The sequence below is a fragment of the Tympanuchus pallidicinctus genome, unplaced genomic scaffold (genome assembly GCF_026119805.1).
Source record: "Tympanuchus pallidicinctus isolate F22 unplaced genomic scaffold, pur_lepc_1.0 scaffold25, whole genome shotgun sequence".
Taxonomy (NCBI): Eukaryota; Metazoa; Chordata; class Aves; order Galliformes; family Phasianidae; genus Tympanuchus; species Tympanuchus pallidicinctus.
In genome coordinates this window covers 7,724,483-7,747,119 of record NW_026294742.1, presented here as the reverse complement: position 1 = coordinate 7,747,119, position 22,637 = coordinate 7,724,483, and the positions used below count along the sequence as shown (strand labels likewise).

The window sequence follows — 22,637 nt, the reverse complement described above, 5'->3', positions numbered from 1 at the left end:
TGCCAAATTCAACGTACGTAATTGACATATAATTTGAAATAATAGCTTCACAGGAGTGACTGTGTAGAATTTGACCTATATATTCCTTAGAATTGTGAGTGTGTGGAGGAAGGAGAGAGCTTGACCCAGCATGACATCCACATCTGAGAGGAAGGTTGCATGACTAACCAATAAAAAAAGCAGTCATTTAATTTCAATCTGAGAATTGCATCATGAAATCGTGAGCTGAGAACCATGGAATCCAGCATGGGTTTGTGTGTGCCATTTTTTTGTGTGCCATTTACTTATGCTCATCTGCCTGAATGAAGAAAAAGAAGTTAATTACTTTATTTTGGAAAGCAGAAGTAAATGCATCTCTTCTGACCTCTCCTGAAACCAAAGAGGGCTTCAGCTACACCTTCAGTTCACGTTGTTGCCAGGTGGTGGTGATCCTGCTCATTCGAAATACCTCTACAGAAAATTATCCCAATCCCACAAACCACTCCTTATTATCCCATTGATAGTCTGCAGGCAGGGAGACCTCTAAGGTTTTAGAGACTGGAATGGAGGCAAGTGCCTTTCTTGTCCTCCAGCCTTCCCCTGGAGGGGGATGATGCAGCATTTCCCCAGCCCTCAGTGGTAGATACAGGTGAGGGGGCAGTTTGGGTCTCTGCTTCTGTCTCTTCCTGGAGCAGAGAGCTGTTCCCCCATACCATCCTTCTGCCACACTATCTGGGGCTGAGCTCCATCCTCCCCAGCTCCTCCACTTTCCCATTCCTGCTGCCATGGCAGCAGGTTGATGACTCGTGGAGGGAGGATGCTGCACGTGGGGGTGCTTTCAAAACAGGGAATGAAGGTGGTGTCAGCAGCAGCCCCAGACCAAGGTCAGCACGTGAGGTCAGTGCTGAAGGGCAGCCCTGCACTTTGGTCCCACTGTTTTCTACAACTGCACAGGTGCCCTCCATCAGCTTTATGGGCAGGATGGTTTTATGTCAGCTGTTTCAGTCTCTCTGTCTCCTTGTGGAGCTTCATGACTTCCACATGCAGTTGTAGGGTTTGCTGGTGTGGTTGTATGACACAACGAGCTGTTTGGGGTGACTCACCTGGCACCGTGCTCCGCTCCGTGCTGTGTTTGGTTAAGGCATGACACGTTCCACGAGCACTGGATCAGGAGGGAGGAGAACAGGAGCAAATTGTTGCTACCGTGATGTGTTTTGTCAAACTGTGATTGCAGTGCATACTGAGCTGCTAGAGATCAGTCCTTGTTCTCCTGCTCCCTTCAGCAAGCAGTGCCCAGAGCTTTGGGTTTTCCCTGGCAAAGCGGATGGGTGCAAGCAGCTGGAAGCACAGCAGGGCAAGCTCTGGTGGGGCCAGCCGCAGTTCTGGAGCTCCCAGCAGCTGTTGGGTCACCCAACCCATGGCCAGAGTGCAGAGCGTAGTAAACTGTCTCAACACCAGCACACACAGATACATGTGGGACCTCTTGCCATGTTCCTGTTCCAAGCCTGCACTCCTGGCCCTGCGTGTGAGTAACGCCTGACTCGCGGGGATGGTGCTCATTACTCACGGGGAGGTGCTTGCATCCCATCCCTGAGCACCAGGTGCTGCCGATGCCGGGAGATGGAAATCTGATTATTTGGCCCTGTTTTTCACACTGTTTGTCATGATAAACCAAAACTCTGCTGTATCTCATAGAGCAAATCAGCCATAAAGTCAAGTTCTCCAAATTCTGCCTTCGCTGCTCTTTGTGGAAGGAAGGTAACAAGCGACGTGTGATAGCCACAGACTCTCTTTTACATGAGAATTACATTACCTACAAAGAATGTAGGCAAGCCAGCTTCAGTGGTGCAACTTGCTGAAGAAAAAATGGGCAGCCAGCACTAATAGGAGGATCTGGGCATTCACAAATGGATTAATTTTCTTTTCTCTCAGTCAAATGTTTCTCTTTAAAGCACCTGCTAAGAAGGGAGTGAGATAATGAGGTGTCTGGATGGTAGGAGGCGTTTTTAGAGCTCTGCTTTTGCTTTCTGTTCTTTAGTTCTTGTGTAGAGCAAAGGAAAGGCTCCCATGGCATGGGGACGCAGCAGTGGTATGGAATGAGGATCCGGGCCCTGAGATACCCACCCTGAGAGGCCTTGTGCTGCGGGCTTGTTGGAAAATAAGAGGGATAAATGAAGCAAAGAGTCTGCACGTAGGGACAGAGCAGAACAAATGAACGTGTGGGCCCAGAGGGCAGCCATTCCCAGTTCTGTACATGGGTTGGTGCCACATCATGGGGATGCACAGGGAGGGAGGGAAGGATGGGCCACCACTGCTGCTCCAAGTGCAGCCCAGAGCAGCCCCAGACAGACCAGAAAGACAACGTGGCATGGAAATCAAAACACGGCTCCTGTTTGGCTAATGGTGCACAGGATGCAGTGGGGCCAGCGTGAGGTTTTGTGCTTGTGGTCAAGAATTTAACTTTTCCTTTTTCTGAACGCGCTCTAACGTAAGACACTTCGGGGGTGAGGGTTTCAAATGAAACAGGGTTCTGTGTATGCAGAAGTTGCTTGTTTGCAAATACAGTGTTGTGAATTTAAAGCCCTTGTGGTTTACCATGGAAAATACGGAGTTGGTGTTTTTCACCCGAACTATGCTACACACACACTGCAGGCAGAGGGGACCGCACAGCCCGCGCAGAGGAGAATGTGAAACTAAAATTAACTTCCCCCGTACGCGCATGGACAGATGCAGATAAACGCACACCCAAGAGCTCTGTCAGGGTGATTTCCTTGTGCCATTTCTGTCTGTGGAGAGGATATGTTGGTGGGGAGAAGGCTGTGGCCCCCCAAGTGGTGCCTGGGCTGTGCCCCATGGGCACGTGGCACCGAGCCCCAGCTGAGGAGTGGGTTTGTAGGGCAAGAGTCGATGGGAGGGGAGCAGTGTCTTGGGGAGGATGCCTTGGCCATGCTCTTCGCAGACATAAATGGATAGTTAGCCTCCATGAAGCTTTGTAGGCATGTTGGAGTCTTTATACATCTTGAATTTGTTTTCCCAGAAGTCGAGCATAAAGCTCTTGCTTTTCAGCATGTGGATGGCAGTGTATTCCCAGCAAGAAGCAAAGGTGGTTCTTTGTGGGAGCTACGAGAGCCAGGAGGAAGCTTGTTCCCTCCTGGTGACATCTCCCCTGGTCTGCTGCTCCTCTGCTCTAAATGGGCAGAGGGTCAGCATCCAGGGAGCAAGCCCCAGACTGCAGGCACGTGGAGGGGTCCTTTCACATCACATCCCTCAGTTGCATGGCACAGCTGCTGCCTGCTTCCCAGTGACTTCTGTCTGTGAAGAAAGGCAGGATGCGAATCTCAGTGGTGTCATTATTTGTGAAATCACTGGTTCTCATAAAGGCAGGGAAAGAGTATGGTTTGGTGTAATGAACAGAAATCATTTGAAATGGAACTTACCACTCTGGTACTGGAACAAAAAGATATCCCAGTATGTACCCTATGCAAAGGGTGCTTGGATGCTCTTACTACTGTGCATTAATGGGGTGGTGCAAGAATTGCCCTGAACATACAGAACTGCTTTTACTTTTGATTCCTCCCTCAGTGTTGAGGTTTACAGTCTGTAACACAACATGTGTGGGTTTCATAGGTCAGTCAGTCTGCCTTGGAGGAAATGGATTTCACATGTAGTTTCTCACTCTCATTTACTCTCTGTTCTTCATTGGTGCAGAGATCCACAGTGATCCGAATGAAGAGCATCAGCTGCTCTTGGAGAACCAGAACATGATTGTTTTCACCAGGCAACAATTTTGGGAGGATTTTCCTTGAATGTACAATGTAGTAAAAGTGGGAAATTGGTTTTTGAGTTAAGATAAGGCCCATGTTTGGCTTAAGGTTTGTCTGGTAGAGACCTACAGATAGAATGAGCACAGCTATGTCTGAGGGTGAGCTGGGGACAAGGACAGAGTGCTGGGGCTGGGGCTGCTCAGAGACTCTGGATAGGAGGGAAGTATTTTAGGATGAAGTTTTGACTGGGAAAAGAGCAGCTGCTCTCTGCTGCTCCTGCGTTCCTGAGATATGCTGTTTAGTTGGCTCTTTCCCTCTGAGCTTCATGTGCTACCTTGAGCCTTGGTTGCCTTGTTGGCCATGGGTGGAAGCATCATCCAGGGGCATGCAGCAGCTGGCAGGTCGCTTCAGTGAGCTCCCCTGTAGTGCAGTCCCATGGGCTCAAAGCACTGCTTCTACAGGCAGTGCCAGCCCAGCTCCAGGAACATCTCCCTGTTCCCAGATAATCATTAATCTGAAATGAATGATGGCTCCCAATGCAGCAGCATGTTCTGCCATATAACCTGCTGAAATCAAACCCCAGCCTCAGCCCTTTCACTGCTCCTGGGACTCCCAGTGACCCCAATTTTCAAAGGAGTCACAGATTCACTCAACACAGGCTTTCAGTTTTGGTGCAGTCTCCCCTCCGGGACAGCACCCTTTACCATCACGTCTCAGGAAAAAATGAGCTCGGAGAGCTCCGTGTCCTCTCCCCATTTTTTGCTCATGAGCCTCTGCTGAGCCTTCCCGTGACACAATTTCATCCTGAGTTCACCTGGATTACAACCCCAACACCTACTCCACTCCCCAAACCATCATTCTCTCCTTGTCGAATACTAACCTTAACTAAAACTCACACCCAAGCCATGAAGACAAGAGCTGTGTTCAAGCTGCCTCCAACAAGACCTGGAGTCCCCGGGGGGCTGGGTTTGGGGTGAGCTGTGGCCAAGGTTCCTGGAGGGGTTTACAGCCAGAGTAAGGACTGGAGCAAGTTGTGCGATGGCATATGGAGGTGGCCGAGAGCAAGGAGTGCATGCAGGGCCTGAAGGATATGTGCTGTTATATTTGATCATGGAAAAATATTGGTTGGGTGTGGGGTTCTCCATATTCAGGGTTTAATTCAAGCTGGTGTTTCACCATGAGGCGGGACAGAAGGCAAAGTGCTGTGGTCACGGGGGAAGCTTTCCCAAGCAGTGGGTGCTGCCCACATTGCCTGGGCTGCCGTCACGGGGATAAAGCAATGATGGTACTGTAGCTGCGTGGTCTGACAAAAGTCTTCCTTGGAAAAAACAGGCTTCAGGGAAGCGTATCTGATGTCATCACCGTGAGGAGACTGAGCTAGAACAGTTTCCTTAATTAACCTTCTCTAAATGAGGTGCTTTGATGGGTTGCAGCTCAGCAGTGGAGCAGAGATCTGTTTCTGAGGAAATTCTTCTGGATTCCAGCAGAGGTAAAAATGTCTTGAGTGAGGAGGTACAGTATCCAATAATAGCTCTAAAGCTGGCAGATAACTCTTTGATCTCTTCTGTATCATGACTCCGCGTTGCTTTTGAAAGATAACTGAGTCTTTTGGAGCAGAAAGCGGCTTTTTCCTCGCCCTGCATTCAGTGCAGGCAGCCAGCAGGTGCTGGGAGCACAGGAGGTGACCTCTCCTTATTTGCAGCTTGGTGACAAACACTGGAGAAATCTGGGTATGACAGCTACTCCTGTTTTACATATAAAAAGGAGCTTTGGGATTTATGTAATCAGCAGTTCAAAACCTATCAGTAGAACACGAGCAGCTCCAGGCTGTTTGCATGCAGCTGAACACAAAGCCACGCAAGGCATGGCCCACCCAGACCTGAATGTCCCCATGCTACAGCTCTTGAGCAAAACTCCACCAGGAAATGCTGCTCTGCCTTTCCAGAGCCATGCATGCAGGGGAGCAGCCATCCCTGCACATCTGGATGGAGGCACAGCTGGCAGAGCATCCACCCAACCCGACATCACAGAGCATCCTCCTGCCTCTGCTGTGCCCCTGTCCCATTGCTCCAACGCAGAGCAGCACTCACAGCTTCTCCATCCATCCCCATTCAGGCTCCCAAAGGTGCTCTTTCTTTTCGCTGTTTTATGAAGCGCCGTGTACACCTACTTTCAGCTATAAATAAAAAATAATCATGTGCATTTAACACTGATTAAAATTCTTTTTAAATTTATATGCAAACGAGGAGCAGCCACAGGCTGCTGGCAGGGTGCCCATAGGGCCCTTTGTTCTGGAGAGATTGTACACCACTGATAAGCAGATAAATTCATCTTCAGTGCCATCGTCTTGTCTTCGTTCTGCATCTTTTTTATAACTACTGGAAGGTGTAGGTTGAGAAATGCTGGTTTGATTAGCTGGGCTTGTGGTTGGTCCCTTTTCATGCCAAAATCATTTAAGTGTTCCAGACATGGCATACACCCATGGAATCTACAAATATATCTCTCCCCAGTGCGTCATAATTCCTAGGGTAGTAAGTGATGAATCATCAGGATCTAATGTGAAGATAAGCTAATTAGCATTAATCAGAGCTCCTGCCTGAGGTGGGAAAATGCTAGGTGAGCAGTCTGTTGGCTGCCATTTGTGTTGTTTAATTATTTTATTTCTATTTCTTTCCATTTTACAAATGGGCCCCTTCAGATCTCCCAAGCTTGCAGGCAGTTTCCTTTAGTGCCCTGCGAAATATGGAATCCTGCTGGTGACCCCGAGCACCCCACCTGATCCCACCCACCATCCCACTCCTTGCTATGGGCTGGAAGTCCACTGGCTGCTCTTGGTCACCTTGGGACTCAGGCTGCCTCCGTGTTGAATATATAAATCGTTACTGCATTATTTTCCTTCTTGTGCCATCCCTCCTGGCGCAGCTCCCACGCAGCAGGGTGCGCGCGCCCCTGGGTGCTGCCTGCCTCGTGCTGGGTGCCATAACCCGGTCGTGCTGCAGGATCACGTGGAATTCAGCCTCAGCAAACAGCATGAGCAAGCACCACCCTGCACGGCTGGGCTGAAGGATTGTTTGTGACAAATTCCTTTACGACTGCATTGTGCATCTGCAGCGTGCATCCAGAATCTGAAAGGAATGGGCTTTGCTTGCACAGCTCCAGCTCTGTGTGCCCTGCACACATTGGGTTTGGGAGCAGGAATTCTGTGCTGAGCTCAGGCTTGGCCATAAGCATACACCTAATTAGCTGCCAGTGAGACCTGAGCCCTACAAGGAAATGCTGTGAAGATGTTTTGGGAGCCTCCTGTGGGCTTGGTGTGTTTTGGGAGGTGAAGCCCAATGCGGGGACAGCGGCGTGGCTGCAGGGCTCCCTGTGCCATGGGATGCCCACGATGAGAAGAAGTCAGAATGTGTTCTGCTCCATGGGATGGGGTCCAGCACAACCCCGGCTGGTCACTGTATGCATGCAGCTGTTGGCCATCACCCTTTGCCACCCATGCACATTGCTATTCCCTGTTGCTGGAACTGCCTTTCCCTACCCTGAATCTGCTGCCATCCCATAATTACACAGCCTCTTCAAATGCGGCGAAACCCGCCCCTTCCTTTTGGAGCTGCGGCACACAGGCTGTCTGCAGGCACCAGCACTGCTCAGCTCCTCCTGAGCACATGGCTCCTCTTCACATCAGCTGTGCTCCATAGCTCAGCACCGGGCTGAAAGCAAACCCGAACCACAGCTCATGGTGCTTACAGCAGGGAGCAGGCACCAGAGAAGGTGTGCAGCCACTGACAAAGTCATTGCAGTCAGCCCTGGGACACTGTGAGAGCACTGCAGGGATCCAGAGGGCACCCATGGGAAAGGAGAGCAACACATCAGTCCTGTGGGTCTGATGGCTGGGAGGCTCTGCCATCACCGGGAGCTGGTTACAGTAGATAGAGTAGATAGGAAGGATTAAATTCCAGGCTACAATTTGTTTTTGGCTGAATAATTATGATTCATTAGTCCCAAGCACAAATTATAGTAATTTAAAATATTAATACTTCTTTTTATATATATATATAAAAAAAGAAGGAGGCAGGTGGATTTTGTCCGATAGGTCTGACCCCCATGGCCAGGCTGCCCTCCTTGGTTTTGTTCCACATCCCCAGCCTGGCAATGGCAGTGCTAGCTCCGTGCTCATTGGATCTCATGGCACAACTCCCCTCCACCTGCATCCCCAGACCTGCCACACAGCACGGCCCTTCTTCCCCAAAACTGCACAGGCACAAATGGGACCATAGGACATGGAGGTCTTCCTTGGGGCCACTCCTGGAATGGGGCAGTGGGCACAGTGGGACAGGCTGGGGATGGGTTTGGTGATCATAGAGGTCTTTTCCAACCTGAATGATTCTATGGTTCTATGAAATTGTACATAAATGTTTTATGCGTAATTTGGTATACGTTTTCCATAAATATATACAATTTGTGTATATGGTGGCTATATATTTAGGAATAGTTGTGGTGTTTTTTTTAATACGAAAACGTGTAAAACAGGTCTTTATTTTATACAAAATGCCCTGCTTTAAGCTGTGTTTACAGTGTGCTTTGTGAGCATCACAGCAACAGCAAGCCTGCTCAGATGCAGGAGATAACAGGGCTCCACCCTTGCAGGCACCTTTCAGTTAAACACTGTCACTGTTAAATCCTAGGGCTGAACACAGCCTGGTGCGAATGCAGGGAGGCAGTGAGATGGATGCAGAGATAAGAGAGCACCAAGCACTGCTTTCGTGGACACCCCAGGTGATGCACGGCAGTGGGATGTGTCCTGCACCCCAACAGCTGTGCCAACATCTGCATGGGCCCGGCAGCAAGTGGGCTCCTGACATGAGTAAGTGAGAGCCTGAAACACTGCAGCTCGTGGCAGATGTGGTTGTCATGCTGGTGTTATCTGCTGGCTCAGGAGCTGTGCTCTGCTCCATCTAGAGGCTGTGCTTCTGCCCCGCACCTCACTGTGCACCCGGAGCATCAAAAGTGCTGGGAGTTTATGTGCATTTGTGCACGGGATGCTGCAGATCAAATACCTACAGGCTGTCAGGCTGCCAGCATAGGGTGTTCTCCCTATTTTTCCTAGAAACCTGAATGAACATGTGCTGGAGAAAATCACAGCAGAATGACTTGGTTTGGAAGGGTCCTTAAAGATCACAGAATTGGAGACTCACAGTGTGGTTGGGCTGGAAGGGACCTGACAGCCCCCATCCCCACTCTGCATGTGCCCAGAGCCCACCCATGGCTGCGGGCACCTCCAGGGCTGGGGCAGCACAGCTCTGCCTGCAGTACCAGCCCCTCACCATGTCTTCCTGATATCCGATCCAAATCCCCTCTCTGCACTCAGAAGTGCATGTCCCTCAGAGAGACAGAGCAGTGGAAAATGTTTCATTGACCCTGATGAGAATTGCTGTAGAGAAGTGTCCTGTATGCTTTGATATCTTGTTGCTGTTCTGCTGAAGCCCTGCATTCAGTGTCCCCAGCTGCTGGCTTGCCTTGGGCTTCATGTCACCCAGCACTGCAGCTGAGGTCTGCTGTGTGCTGGGGACACTCACAGGGACAGTGTTATGGGAATGGTGTGCTTTACAAACTGCTTTCTCTGCGTAGCAGCTCAGTGAGAACCAAAAAAAAAAGGTGTGAAAACGTGTAATCCTCTGTAATCTGTATGGTTTTAACTTGGTGTGTTCTCAGCAGCTTAGATGATGAGTGTGCGATAGACGGGTTTATTTCTGAATTGCAGACTTTAGAGGGAAGAATATAAATCCTGAAGCAACTGGAACAGCTTTAATTGGACACAGCATTGGTTGCGAAGGGAGGTTCTATTGCGGGTTGGGTTGGACAGTGCAGGGTCCTTTGACAGAACAATTCTGTGCAGGTTCCTGTCCCAGTAGTAGCAGCAGTTTTTCATTCCCAGCTGCCAGAAAGCAGATGTGGGACACGAGACATCCTGCAGGACCTGGGTCGTTCCTGCACTACGATATTGCAGTGCAGGCGTGCGGAGGCTGCGTGCACAGAGGTGTGGCGGCTGTGTTTTGTAGTGTAATTGATGCTCTGCGTAACCTGGGTTTCATCATTCAGCAAATGCTGCTGTCAATTATCATAATGAGGCAGAGGACGTTGCGAGGGAGTGAAACATGGGGGCTGTGCTGCAGAACGGCTGTGGTTGGGCAGCTGCGTGGGTCAGGGGCAGGTTGGGAAGGGTCTCTGCCAGGAGCTCATGCCTTTTGGCAGCTGCAGGCATGGAGCAGGACCCAAACCATCGTGCTTGGGCAAAACTGCATCCCACCAAGAGCTGTGGTCTCCACAAGTTGCATTTTTTGATGAAAATGAATAATTTTGCATAAATTTCCTGGCAAATCACATGGTGAGATCCAGCATTACATCTGTGTCCTCGTGTCTCACAGATCTTCTCTTTTCGGAAGCAGACAAAGCCCAAACTCAAAGCAAAACCGAGTTGAAAGAGCAAAGTTTCATCCATTATTTTTCTCATCAAAACCATATGAAATTGTGAGTTTCTCATTCTTTCAGCACAAAGCCTTTGATCACTGCTGCCTCGTGAGCATTTGATCACTGGCTTGAAGCTCGACCCAGTGCTGGGCACGCTCTGCCTGCTCTCTGGTTTCCAAGTGGACGTTTTTGGTATCTGTCTCGACCGTGTTATCCCAAGCTGCCATTCACATCAAGCTGTGGCCAAATGCTTCCTTGGAGGTGTTGGAAAAGAAGTAGGCTGAGATGCTCGCCTAGCTGCAGCAGCATTCCTTTGTGTTTTATTACGTAGCACAGCACGAGGAGGAGCTGCAGTTTGCTGCGTTTCATCGCTGGTTTGAGTGGCCTTTGATGGCATCACCTCGTGCTGTGTGTAGCCACAGCACCAGAAATAGAGCACGAGACCTCCAGCCAGGGTCTGAAGTCCAAAGTCTGGTTTCCACACTGGAGACCCAAAGATGAAAATAATCACGTGAGCATCCAGTCACGTAGTAAAATCTGATGCAATGGGCTGCGCATCTCAAAAAAGCCTGAAAAACAGGCTGTGACAAGAGCTGAGAGCCAAGCTGGGCTGTGCACGGCTCCGTTCCACCCATGGCAATCTGTGCCATCGCACAGCACAGAACAGCGTTGAGGCGTGGGGCTGAGGTGTCCTCGTGTGTCCCTGCCCTGTATTGCAGTGCTGTGCTGAAAAGCCCTTGGGCCACGTGTCCCTTCATCCCACCACCCTTGGCCAGGCAACCTGGGGGAGAGAGCTGCTCCCCAGGCTCCGTTTTGTTGGAGGTAACAGTTAAGGAACTTCCAGAAGTCAAGTGGCAAGATGAGATTAATTAGGATTCCTGTCTAATCCTAATTACAGTGATATTTTCTTCCCACGATAGGAGGCATTCATTACCGTATGGATCAGTTTGTTTCTTCTCTCTGTCTGCTTCCCTCCCCCCAACAAAAAAAGGTTAAATAATATTTAATGTATCTTTGCAGTAATTAAAAAAAAAATCACTTCTTTTTAATTTCATATAAACATGAGATGGGCAGAAGAGAAACCCATTCAATTCCCTATTAATTTTCCCTGTTGCCTAATCATATGCAAATCCGCCAAGCCCAGGTTTTAATGCAGCCATGCACACGAAGAGATCAGAGAAAGACCCAAAGGGGGCAGCGGGCTGTGGTGTGGGTCAGGGGCTCTCCAGAACCCTGCTGGAAGATAAATGCCACATTAGAATTAAAATGTTTATTTCGCCCTGCGCTATGACACTTGCTGGCTGTCAGAGGGAGAAGGGGCATTAAGCATTATGGAACTAATTCCTCCTATTGAGAACAGTGGGATTTTTCCCAGCCAGACACGCAGCATCATCCCGGATTAGTGGCTCTGGCATTCTTTGTCAACACGTCACCCTCGAGAGCGAGCAGTGAGCAGCACCACTATCACTGTATGGCTGCGGGTGTCCTTGGGAGCTCCTTTTGGCTCTGGGGAGGATTATTTCCCTCTGCATCCTCCCAAGAAGATGCTTCATAGAGAAGAAGGGAAATAAATGTTAGTCCAGATCTGCAGACCTGGCACGGGGCAACTGCCCAGCGTGGGGTCCTTCATCTCATCCAAGGAGTTTTTGTCCCCCTCCAAAAAACCCATTTGGCTTCAGCTGCAGCAGTGTGAGAACGAGGACGGCAGCCAGCCCTGGGCCTTCCCATCTTGGAGATGCGTTTGCCATCCCTATAAATATCGAAGGATTTCACCGTAGCGGTGTAGCAAAGAGAGATGGTAACTTTTACAAATGATCATCCCTGCTTACACCGTGTTATCTGCTAATTAGCCATTGTACACACGTGGGCACAGCCATGTCAGTCCCACAGCGTCTGCCCATGCAGTGGGAGCAGTCAGTGTGTGCAAGCACTGCCGCAGTGCTGCGATGGTTGTCGTTCTCTGCAGTGCAGTTGCTGAGTTGGGGACTCACTTTCAGACAGCATGAGGGACTTCTGAGTTGTTGTCTCTTTGTGATCAGTGACCACCCCGCCGCCAGGCTTTGAGAATGGAGGGGGACTGAAAGAAAATGTAGTTCAGCACAGCATAGCGTGGTGTGGTACAGCTCAGCATAGCGTGATGTCATGCATTACATACTGCATCACACACCATATGAATTGTAGAATCACAGAATGGCCTGGGTTGAAAAGAACCACAATGGTCATGCAGTTTCAACCTATTTGCAGAGTCACCAACCAGCAGCCCAGGCTGCCCAGAGAGCCACATCCAGCCTGGCCTCGAATGCCTGCAGGGATGGGGCATCCACAGCCTCCTTGGGCAACCTGTTCCAGTGCCTCACCACCCTCTGGGGAAAAACTTCCTCCTAACACCCAACCTAAACCTCCCCTGTCTCAGTTTGAAACCATTCCCCCTTGTCCTATCACTGCAGAACAGTGTAGCAGCACACCACCACCCAGCAGCACAGCACCCAGCACAAGGACCCAGCCAGGCGGTGTGGGCGCAGGGTGACGCAGTGACAGCAGCACGGCCACTCAGTGCGGAGGGGCAGGTTTCAACCCTCTGATCTTGGGGGAATTGAAACGCCTTCAGTCACATCCGAGTTTTTTTTTTTGAGTGTGTGTGTGTTTTGTTTTCTCTTCCTAATTCCCCTCTTTCAAGTAAATGTTTTTTGTTTTCACCTTTAAGTGGAAAGGAAGCAAAAAGCCGTGTAGCTGCAGTCCTGTGGGAGAGCCCAGGGGATGGCAGTGGGCAGCTGCTGCATGGCTGGCACTTTGGGGCCGTGCATTCCCCCACTGGGGCCATGCTCCCCTGGTCTGGCCCCACCTCGGGCACTGCTGCAGCACACGGATGCATTTGGGTCCGGGTTTTGCCAATGCTTTGTCACAAACACTTGTGCTGCACTCCCCTCCCTCACCCCCCTTGGACGTTTTCCTGATTAATTCTGGGTATCGGTGCTGCTGCTTGCCTTCGAGAAGCTAAAGGAGGTCAGATGGTATCAGCATGGGGCTCAGGGCCATGCCTTCACTTCTGCAGCCATGGTGGGTTACTGGTAACACCGGCCCTGCAGCACCCAGCCCCATTCACAGAACTGCATTGCGGAGAGCCACAGAATGGGGCCCTGTGTGGATGTGTCCCAGAGCTGGGTGGAGGGGGTCAATGGCAGGGACATTGTGATGTGTTTGGTGTCCCCTGCAGCCGAATGCTGGGGGCTCTCAGGCATCTCTGCAGCAGTGCCCAGGAGCAGGGCAGCCCACAGGGGTGGGGACCAGCTCTGGGCAGAGGTGTCTCTCTGACATGGGATGGCATCCTCAGGCAGTGATGCCACACGTTCATTTTTCGGGGGATTTCTCTGCTTTGGGGCATTATTGCCTCCACGCTTGTCCTCTGTCACCCCAAGAGCACTTTTAATTTTATTTTTCCATGCCTTCATTTTTTTCATGAAGAACCACCTACATTTTTCTCTTAGAAGGTAAATACTTGAGAAGCGAAACGGCTCTTCCTGTGCCCGTAAACGGTGCAAAGCTCAGCCATTTCCCCACAGAGCTGAACTTAAAAACAATAAGCCTTGCTGCTGAAAGCCAGCAGCAGCAGCAGTGGGACCCGGTGCTGAGCATCTGCAGCTCTTCTAGGGATCATGAGGCTCTCATACCAACAGAGCACCAGGCCACATCCCAGATCTGCAACCATCAGTTCGTCGAGGCTTCTAAAATTATTGAAGTTATTTCCCTGTATTTGTCCTTCCTTGTTGCTATTTGCATGCAGCTTTCTCTGGGAGTATGGATACTCCCCTCCACAGGCAATGCAGGATGAGGAATAACTGCATCAGTGTAGGCTGGGGGCTGCTGGAGAAGGACCTGGGTGTCCTGGTACCCAATGATTGACCAGCAGTTCACCAATGGTTGACCAACAGTTGACCATGAGTGAACAGTGTGCCCTTGTGGCCAAGAAGGCCAATGGTGCCCTGGGATGCATGGCGTAGAGCATGGCCAGCAAGGGAGCGGGGGGGTCTGCACAGGTTGGCACATCTGGAGCACGGGGCTCCCTAGCTGCAGGCAGGTGGGGAACTGCTGGAGAGAGTCCAGAGACTCTGAGGTGAGGGTTGGACTGGAGGGATGTGCAGATGGCCCTTCCTGCCCCTGTGGTTCTGTGACTCTGTGATGCTGCGTGTGCCATGAGATGGGGACAGGATTGGGGCAGTCCCCGCGGGCGCCAACCCCCATGGGGCGACGTGGCCCTGCTGACACCAAAGCTGCCGGGGTGAGGGCAGTGCTGACGTGGGTGTCTTTAACTTTCCCTTCTTCCTTTCTGTTGTGGCAGTGGTGACTGCAGCAAAAGTGAGAAAAGAGAAAAAAAAAACCAGCGCTGTGAGGAGAAATGAGCAGATGCTGCTGGCCCCAGCGCTTGCAGAACAGGGTCTCATTGCAAAGTCTGCCCCCCGATGGAGGCTGGGTTAGGTTTATTCACATTGCCCCAAACCGGGAGGTTTGCTCAGGATGCAGAGGTGTCCTGAAGCTGTGCAGAGCTCTCCAGGTCCCATACCTGAAAGCCCCGAAACACAGCCCTCAGCCCCACATCAGTGGTCCCACCCTGCAGGATGATCCCAGCCCCGTTTGCTGATTTGAGCAGATGTTTGGATACGGGGCAGAGGGCAGAGCAGTGCTGGCTCGCTGCAGCCTGACCTGCTGCCTCTGGCTCTGCGGCACAGTGACTAATTCTGCAGAGAAAAGGAATTAATTCCTCATTGAATCAGCAGCAGCGAACTCCACTCCGTAGGTTTTGTTTTGCATAGCCAAGGCGTAGACTCATCTCTCTCTCTGAGAAGTGACGTCGAAGCCAAGACACAGGGCTGCTCCCGGCTGCAACCCGCAGCACTGCTCCCCCCATTGCTTTGCTGGGAGCGGTTTCTTGGTGCTGATGCACATAGCCGGGGATGCCCAGACCCCAGTGCACCCCAAGCACCAGGCCCTGGCCAGGCCCCACACTGCACAGCTTTGTCATTTCTCTCTTTTTGGGGCCAGCAGTGTGGGACTGTTTGAAAGTGCTGTGAGTGATCTGGCCCCGCTGTGGCTCCGCTCCCCCCCCGGTGCTGCAAACCACAGCGCTCCGCGTGCTGCACTGCAGGGTCGGGTCCTGTGCACCCCTGGGTGCTGCCAGCCGGGTGAGCAGGGGCACTGTGGGGGGTCAGCCCCCTCCTGCAGCTCCCAAAGTGTATGTGGTCCCCAATATGAATAGGGTCCACTGTGTACCTGTGTGCATAGAGCACCTTGTGCTTTTGCGGCCCCTGCATCAGTGTTGTCCCCCAGTGTTCACAGCGTCCTCTCCATGCACTGGGTCTATTAAGAGCACATCTTCCCCACTGCACATGGAGTCCACGGTGTCTCCCTTGTGTTTCAGGTCCCCTTTGTGTAAGGGTCCCCCATGCCTGTGAGGTTCCCTATATTCCCAATGGGAGGGGCCGTTCCTAGGAAGGATGCTTTGTGCCTTTGTGCAGCAGCGCCGATCAAGATGGGCCTTGTGAGATGAGCTCCTGTGTTTGGTCTGTGTGATCTGCTCCTCTTTAACACGCTCACTCCGAGCGCTGTCTGCTCTTTTCTCTCTTTCTATTTTAACAAACGATGGGAAGGGAGCAGTGGGGACACCTCTGTGCAGTGCAGTGCCAGACTGAGACCTGGCTGCTCAGTGGGCGACCACCAAAGTCCATCCAGAGCTCTTCATTCCTTTGGCACCACATGGTGGGAGATCACCGGGTTGTGCTGCTTTGGTTTAGTTCTGATTTGTCTTCTACCCAAAAATTAACCCAAAATCTTGCCCAGTGCCAGCCCTGAGGCAGCAGATGCTGGGATGCTTACAGCTGTAGCAAGGTGTGCTTTACCCAGCTTCACCAAAAATTCACTTCTTTTCTTCTCCTAAACTAACCCAAGCAGAAAACCATCTGTGTATTTTTTCTAATATTTTCACAGCTAAAACCAATATTCTTTGTATTATAGCCCATGAAAATTCTCAGTATTGGCCATTTCCCACTAATTCTGGGTTTTAATCATAGAACCATAGAATCATGGCTTGGTTTGGGTTGGAAGAGCCCTCCAAAGGCCACCTGGTCTCTCTGCCCACTATGAGCAATGAGCACCCACAGCAATGAGCCCCCCAGTCTGACCTGGGCTGTCAGCAGGGATGGGGACCACCGCCTCTCCGGGCAGCCTGTGCCTCACTGCCCTTATGTAACAAACATATTCCTTATATCCAGTCTAAATCTTCCCTTTCCTAGTCTGAAACCATTTCCTATTTGATCTCTGCTGCATTTTTCTGGCATTAGCTCCAAACTTTAAATTCTTGCAAGGCAGCAAAGTGTTCATTCCTGTGTGCTGTGGTGAAACATCTCCATCTTAAACAATGAGTCAAAACACCTGCTGCCATGAGGTGCTTTCCAGAAAACTTCTGGTTACAACAAATCACCGTTTGTCTAATGAAAAAGCTTCATTTTATTAAAAAAAAAAGATGAATTCTGAATAGTTCTGCTCAGCCAGAAGCGAGTTCTTCCACTCACCTCGAGCCTCCATCACAATCAGATATCTGCATGTGAGCAGTGAGGTCTCCTCATTTTGCCTTGCCAGCAATTAGTCCCTCTTAACAATTAGCACGGCTGCGTTGTCTGCTTGCTCATCAGATACTGAAGCCACTTTTCTGCTGCAAAGTGGGAGCTGCCTCTTCACGGCCCTTCCTCTTTGCATTCAGTGAGTCCCACCAGGGCGATGGGCAGCAGCTCCATGCCTGCACAGTGCTGGGTAATGTGAGGAGCCTGGGCACCTCAGGGACTTGCTGGTACCTTGGGTACCTGGTGGTACCACAGTGACCTGGTGGCACTGCAGGACCAGGTGGCTTGTGCTGGGAGGGGCACAGTCACTGCTGTATCCCAGCACATGCAGGCAACGTGCACCTGGTTCACATCAGGAGTTGGGGTTCTCACGCACTCTTAAATACCTCCAAACCTGCAGCTCTTGATTTTTATTTGCACGAGCAAAGCCAGGTGGAGGATGGCATCCCCAACCCGCCCCGTCCTTCCCATTGCAGGGTTCCTCCTGGTGCCAGCAGGGCTGCACGCTGCTCTGTGTGAGCAAAATCATGACCCAAGTGAAAGGCAGCAGTGAATCAACCCAAAGGTCTGAGATGAGCTGTCAGAAAGCAGGAGTGGTGCTCTGGAGGTGCCCCAATGGGACAAGAGCTGAGCTGAACGGCTGCCAGCCTCCTCTCATCTCCTCCCAGTGCAGTGCTGCCATTCCTGGTTCTCCTTCTGGAGTTATCTGGGACAAATGGTATTTGTTGTGCTACCAGGGTGAAGACAGTCTGGGTTTAAAGGCACTCCTGGGCAAAATGGGGCATGCAGGGAGCAGTGTGGGGTGCTGCAGGTGAGACAGCTGTGTGCACATGTGTGCATGGCTGTGTGCGGGGGTGTGCGTACAGCTGTGTGCACACGTGTGTGCATGGATAGGGGTGTGCATGGGTGTGTGCGTGGATTTGTGCCTGGATGTGTGCGTGGATAGGTGTGCCCATGGGTGTGTGCATAGATAGGTTAGTGTGTGAGTGTGTGCACAGGATTTGTGCAGGATTTGCACACAGTTGTGTGCATAGGTGTGGGCATGGATTTGTGCATGGGTACGTGCGTGGATGTGTGCACTGATAAGTGCATGTGTGTGCACAGGTGTGTGTGCATGTGTGTGCACACTGCTCACAGCTGTGCAGCCCTTCGGGCCGGGTCACTGCTGTGTCACACAGTGGTACCACATTGTGCAGCAGGGGCTGCTGGCCCCCCTGGCCCTGTCCTGCTAGCAGGAGCAGCTGCAAAGGCCTGAGCAGTTTTCAGAGTGAATGTGCAGGATGTGAAAGTCCAGCTTCAGACCAAAGCAACACATGGGACTGTGGTGGGGGGGAGAGGGGGAGAGGGCAGAAAACTGGAGCAGTGCATTAGGTGACACGCTGTTAGCATTCGTCCAGGGATAAATGATACTGGAGATGGATTAGAAAAAAGTGACAATTCTAGATCTTGACAGCTTCGTGTTATTTGGGCTGATCTGCAATCTCCATCAGCTGTTGCTGCTGCTTAATTCGGGTCTTCTCTTGCAGGATGTGTCTGAGTAAAGAAGGGCAGTGGCTGCCCTGGGATTGCTGCAGCCCTCCTTCCAGCAGCACAGCCCAAAGCCTCACCCCCTCCTTCTCTTTTGCAGTCCAACAAAGTTCCTGTCGTGCAGCCGTCCCATGGAGTGCACCCGCTCACGCCGCTCATCCCCTACAGCAACGACCACTTCAGCCACGGTTCCCACTCACCCCATCTGCCCGCTGACATCAGCCAGAAGCAAGGTAACCCAAATTGCTCATCAGTGGGTTCGGAGCACCGGGCACTGCTCGAGGTAGGGCTCATGGAGCTCCATCTGGGGCTGACACTGCAGCAGGACGGCCACAGCGGCCGCACGAGCCGAAAGCCGGAGCGGAGCCCGCAGGGCGATGTGTGAGAGTCAACCAGAAAATGGAAAGTTGTCTTTCCTTTGACTCATACCCAAACTGCTGTCAGGTTGTCATTTTGAGAAAATAAATGCTTGAAACAGGAAATATTTTGACTAAATATGATCGGTGTCTGAGCGCTGGGTGGACCTGAGTGTGCGTGTCCGGCACGCGCCAACCCCCAGCGGGGCTGCAGAGGAAAGTACAGCACGGATAGGGCAGACCTGAGCTGTGCACTGGGGAGCTCGCCCCTCACCACTTCTTCTTCTGGGCTGCGGGCCCAGAGTGAAATCAAACCTTCCTCACCTCCTGCCAGAGCAGAATCCCTGCAAGTCTGTTTGAATCACTCAGATGTTTGCAGAGAGCTGGTCTGGGGTTCAGGTGGCAGTGAGGGCGTTCACAGCGCTGGGTCTGTGTATTCTAGGAGGGATGGGGGGCTCATCAGAGCCCACAGTGCTGCTGAGTCCAACACCTGAGTGTGATAAATACGGCAGGAAAGCACAAGGAGTTAACAGATCTATTGGCAATTTGCTCAGCAAATGGCAGATTTCAGCACCTGGAAAGGAAGCCTGCAGATTTCCAGGTTAGCAGAGGCAGAGATCCTACAGGTGGGAGAGGACCGGAGGTTTGGGCTTCGTTCCTCTCTGAGCTGTGTCCTAACCAAGTGCAGCTATGGGAAAATTCTCACACTAAGTCACATTTTCCCTTTGGCTCAGTTATATATCAAGTTCAGTTAGCACCTACTGAGATATTTGGAACCCAGTGATGTAATTCCTAAATACTTATTTATCATTAACTCTGTGAATATCCCAGATCTCTGGGTCTGTGCTTTGCTGCAGCTCTTCACCCATGCAGTAAATGCAGGGTGGTGTCCAAGCAGCTGCTGGGCAGCCCCAGCACGGGGTTGGTTTCAGCTGCTCCAGGCTGGAAAGATGAGACATGGGATTGGCCCCAGAGCAGGGCAGAGAGCAGCAAGACTGCAGAAAAATTAAACTGTGAAGTATCCCCGCTAGATATCAGAGCTAGCACTGATGCTGCTGGAGCATCCCCCAGTGGAAGGGCCTCAATGGAGCATCCCCGCTGGTTGCTTTCGGACTCCTGGGGCTGACTGATTGGCCGGGGGCTGTAGGAACAGCATTGCATTTCCATGTGCATTCCCCACTGCCCAGCAGTGCCCGCAGAGGAGCAGATGGGGCTGGGAGGGCTCATTGCAGTGCTGTCTCCATCTCACCTCCTTCTCCCTTCTCCCAGCAGTGCATCGGCCTTCCCAGACCTCCGACATCCCCGGCTTCTACCCACTCCCCCCGGCTGGGGTCGGCCAGATCACGCCCTCCATGGGATGGTGAGTGCAGGGATGCGCGGGGTCAGCTCTGAGAGCCCCCCTGTACCCCCTTCACGTGCTGAGCAATGGGGAGGGGGATTCACTCCGTGTGGGATGGGGGGCTGCGGTGTTGCAGGACGGCTGTGAGGTTGTGCTGTGGCTCTGTGTGCAACTGGGATGGTGCTGCCTCTGCCTGCATGAGGAGGTGGGCAGAGAGCGGGCGGCTTCCGTGCAGCTGGTGATGGAGGGTGCCATGGAGACGTCAGGTTGGGTGTTAGGAACAGTTTCTTCTTCAAAAAAGTGGTCAGACACTGGCACAGGCTGCCCGGGGAGTGGAGGTGTTCCAGAACTGTGGCACTTGGGGACAGCCAGTGGTGGTCAGTGGTATGGTGGGGTGGGGTTGGACTTGGGGATCTGAGAGATCTTTTCCAACCTGAATGATCCTATGGTTCTGGAGATGTCCAGGTGTGAAAGCATGTTTCCAAACGTGAAAACACAAAGTGAAATCTTTTTTTTTTTTCTGTTTGGTTAGTTTATGAATTTCATATTCCAGTTATTTAACCACAAGGAAACAGAGGCTGAGGCTTCTGATACAGAGTTCGGCTTCAAAGAGATGGCATTTTGCTTTCTGTGCTAAATGTGCTCCTCTTGGGTGATGACTTAACGCCTCGTACGATGTGATTCATCCTCAGGAGGAACAGGCACTGCTGTGAGTGTGCTGTACAAAGCATGCATGTGGCTGGAGTGAGGCAGGAGCAGAGTCTCCATGCAGAGCTGGGTGCTGAGGACATGGCAGCTGCAGCAGGAGCTGCTTGCTGGCAGCACACGCTGTGCCTGGCGCCTGCAGCAGGTGTGCTGGTGTTAGCTGATAGGGACAGGGAGCAGCAAAAGGCAGCCAGCCTGGTGAAGCAGCAGTGCATCCCAAAGTGTGCTGTCTAGAAGAGCTTTTCCCCTTACTCTTGCCTGCCCAAAATTCATGGAAGGAGCCCCAGAGCACTCAGAGCCAGGGCTGAGATGGGGACAGGAGGGAAGCACACACAGCCAGGGGCTTCTGTCCTGCCCTTCGCCCCCAGTGGGGACAAGAGCCTGGTGACAGTCTCCTGAGGACAGTGGGATGCGGGCAAGCTACTACATCCCATACATCCCACTCCATTTCCCAAGCACTGCTCCCACCACCAGGGCATCCTGTGCTGCGGCTGCAGCTCTGCAGGGCAGAAACCCTGCGAAGCCCCTCTACAGTGCATCAGGGCCATGATTACAACGCACCCCATGACACCAGGAAGCTCTGGGTTCTTCGGGCTGGAAGGAGCTGGTGCCATTTGTAGGGCAGTGCTGCATGCCACAGCAGAGCAACACCGGTGTGGCTGCACTTCGGGGTTCAGCGCTTTGGGGTTCAGCCATCCCGTCTCGCCCTCCCCAGGTGTCTGGGTTTCCACGTGTGGTTTTGGGCTGGGAGCATCTCCTGGCAGCCCGACAGAGCACACCGAGGTGTGTTGGAGCTATCTCCATATGAAAACATGGGGGCTTTCCCCTGCTGAGAGCAACCAGGAACTTCCTTCAGGTTTATTTGACTATCTTCAAAACAATTCCCAGCTCCAGGTCTGGTGCGTGCCCGATTCCCACTACGAAACAACTTTAAAAAGAAGCACAGGACCCGGCTTTGGGCTTGTTTGCAAACAGAGGCGAACTTCTGGGGGCAGTGCGGGGTGGAGGAGCTGCATCCCCTTGGGGCAAGGCAGAGAGGTGCTGAGCAGCCTTTGGCTTTTTGGCCAAACGGTGCTTTCTTATTTTTTAAGCAGTTTATTGTGTGCGATAGCAGTATTTCTTCTGCCCACCTCCGTGTTCAGCACTGCAACAGGATACAAGATAGTTTCTGAAAGAGGGGGGTGGAGGGGAGTCAGGTGTGGATCCAACCTCGACAGGGAGCTCCCTAAGCAAACCCCAAACCCCACAGTGCCCAGAGCAGCGCAGAGCGAGGGCACCGAGCCCCCACCGGGACCCCACTGCTCCGAGCCCCGCTAACAAAGGGGATCTTTAGGAAACAGCCACGCAGCTGTGGATACTTGATAGACTCTTTCTTCCCGATCCCAGGCAGAGCCAGTCTGTCTATCCGCTCCCGTCATGTGGATTTAGACAGCCGTATTCGTCAGCGCTTTCTGCTGGGGCTTCTTTCTCCAGGTGAGTATGTGGGGCCGGGAGCGGCTCGACGCCCGCAGCTTGCAGTGTGTGCGGGAGCAGCTTGCAGCCCAGCGAGTCAGGGCAGTGCCCAGATGCCCCCGGGAGCAGCGAGCGGCCAGGGAGGATGCTCAGCAACTGGGTTGTCATCAGCACAGGTCAAAAAAGCAAAGCCAGAGAGCCCTGCCTTCAGTGCAGCACTGGAAAAAGGGGTGAAACCCATCGCTCCTCGTCTCTGACCATGGTGTTGTGCGCACCGCCGAGTTTTGCTTTGCAGAGAGCAGTGCATTTTCCTTGATTTCAGCCTCAGAAGCAGGACAGGCAGCAGGCAGCTGCTGGCATCGCATCTAAACAAGTCTGAAGTCTGCAGCTGATACGCAGCCCATGCCTGCCCCGTGCTGCCCTGTTCCCACTCCAGTCC

The 22,637-nt window shown here is 52.1% G+C and overlaps 1 protein-coding gene across 7 annotated transcripts in view; it reads left to right on the top strand.

Moving 5' to 3' along the window:
* TCF7 (transcription factor 7) overlaps positions 1-22,637 on the top strand; it is a 54,360-nt gene that overhangs the window by 22,943 nt on the left and 8,780 nt on the right. For 3 of the 7 annotated variants that reach the window (XM_052689657.1, XM_052689654.1, XM_052689658.1), the window contains exons 4-6: positions 18,447-18,579; positions 19,972-20,062; positions 22,133-22,219. In XM_052689657.1, the coding sequence (XP_052545617.1) occupies positions 18,447-18,579; positions 19,972-20,062; positions 22,133-22,219 (311 nt within the window). The remainder of the gene's footprint in view (positions 1-18,446; positions 18,580-19,971; positions 20,063-22,132; positions 22,220-22,637) is intronic. The other 4 variants (XM_052689660.1, XM_052689659.1, XM_052689655.1 and 1 more) reach the window with 3 other exon arrangements.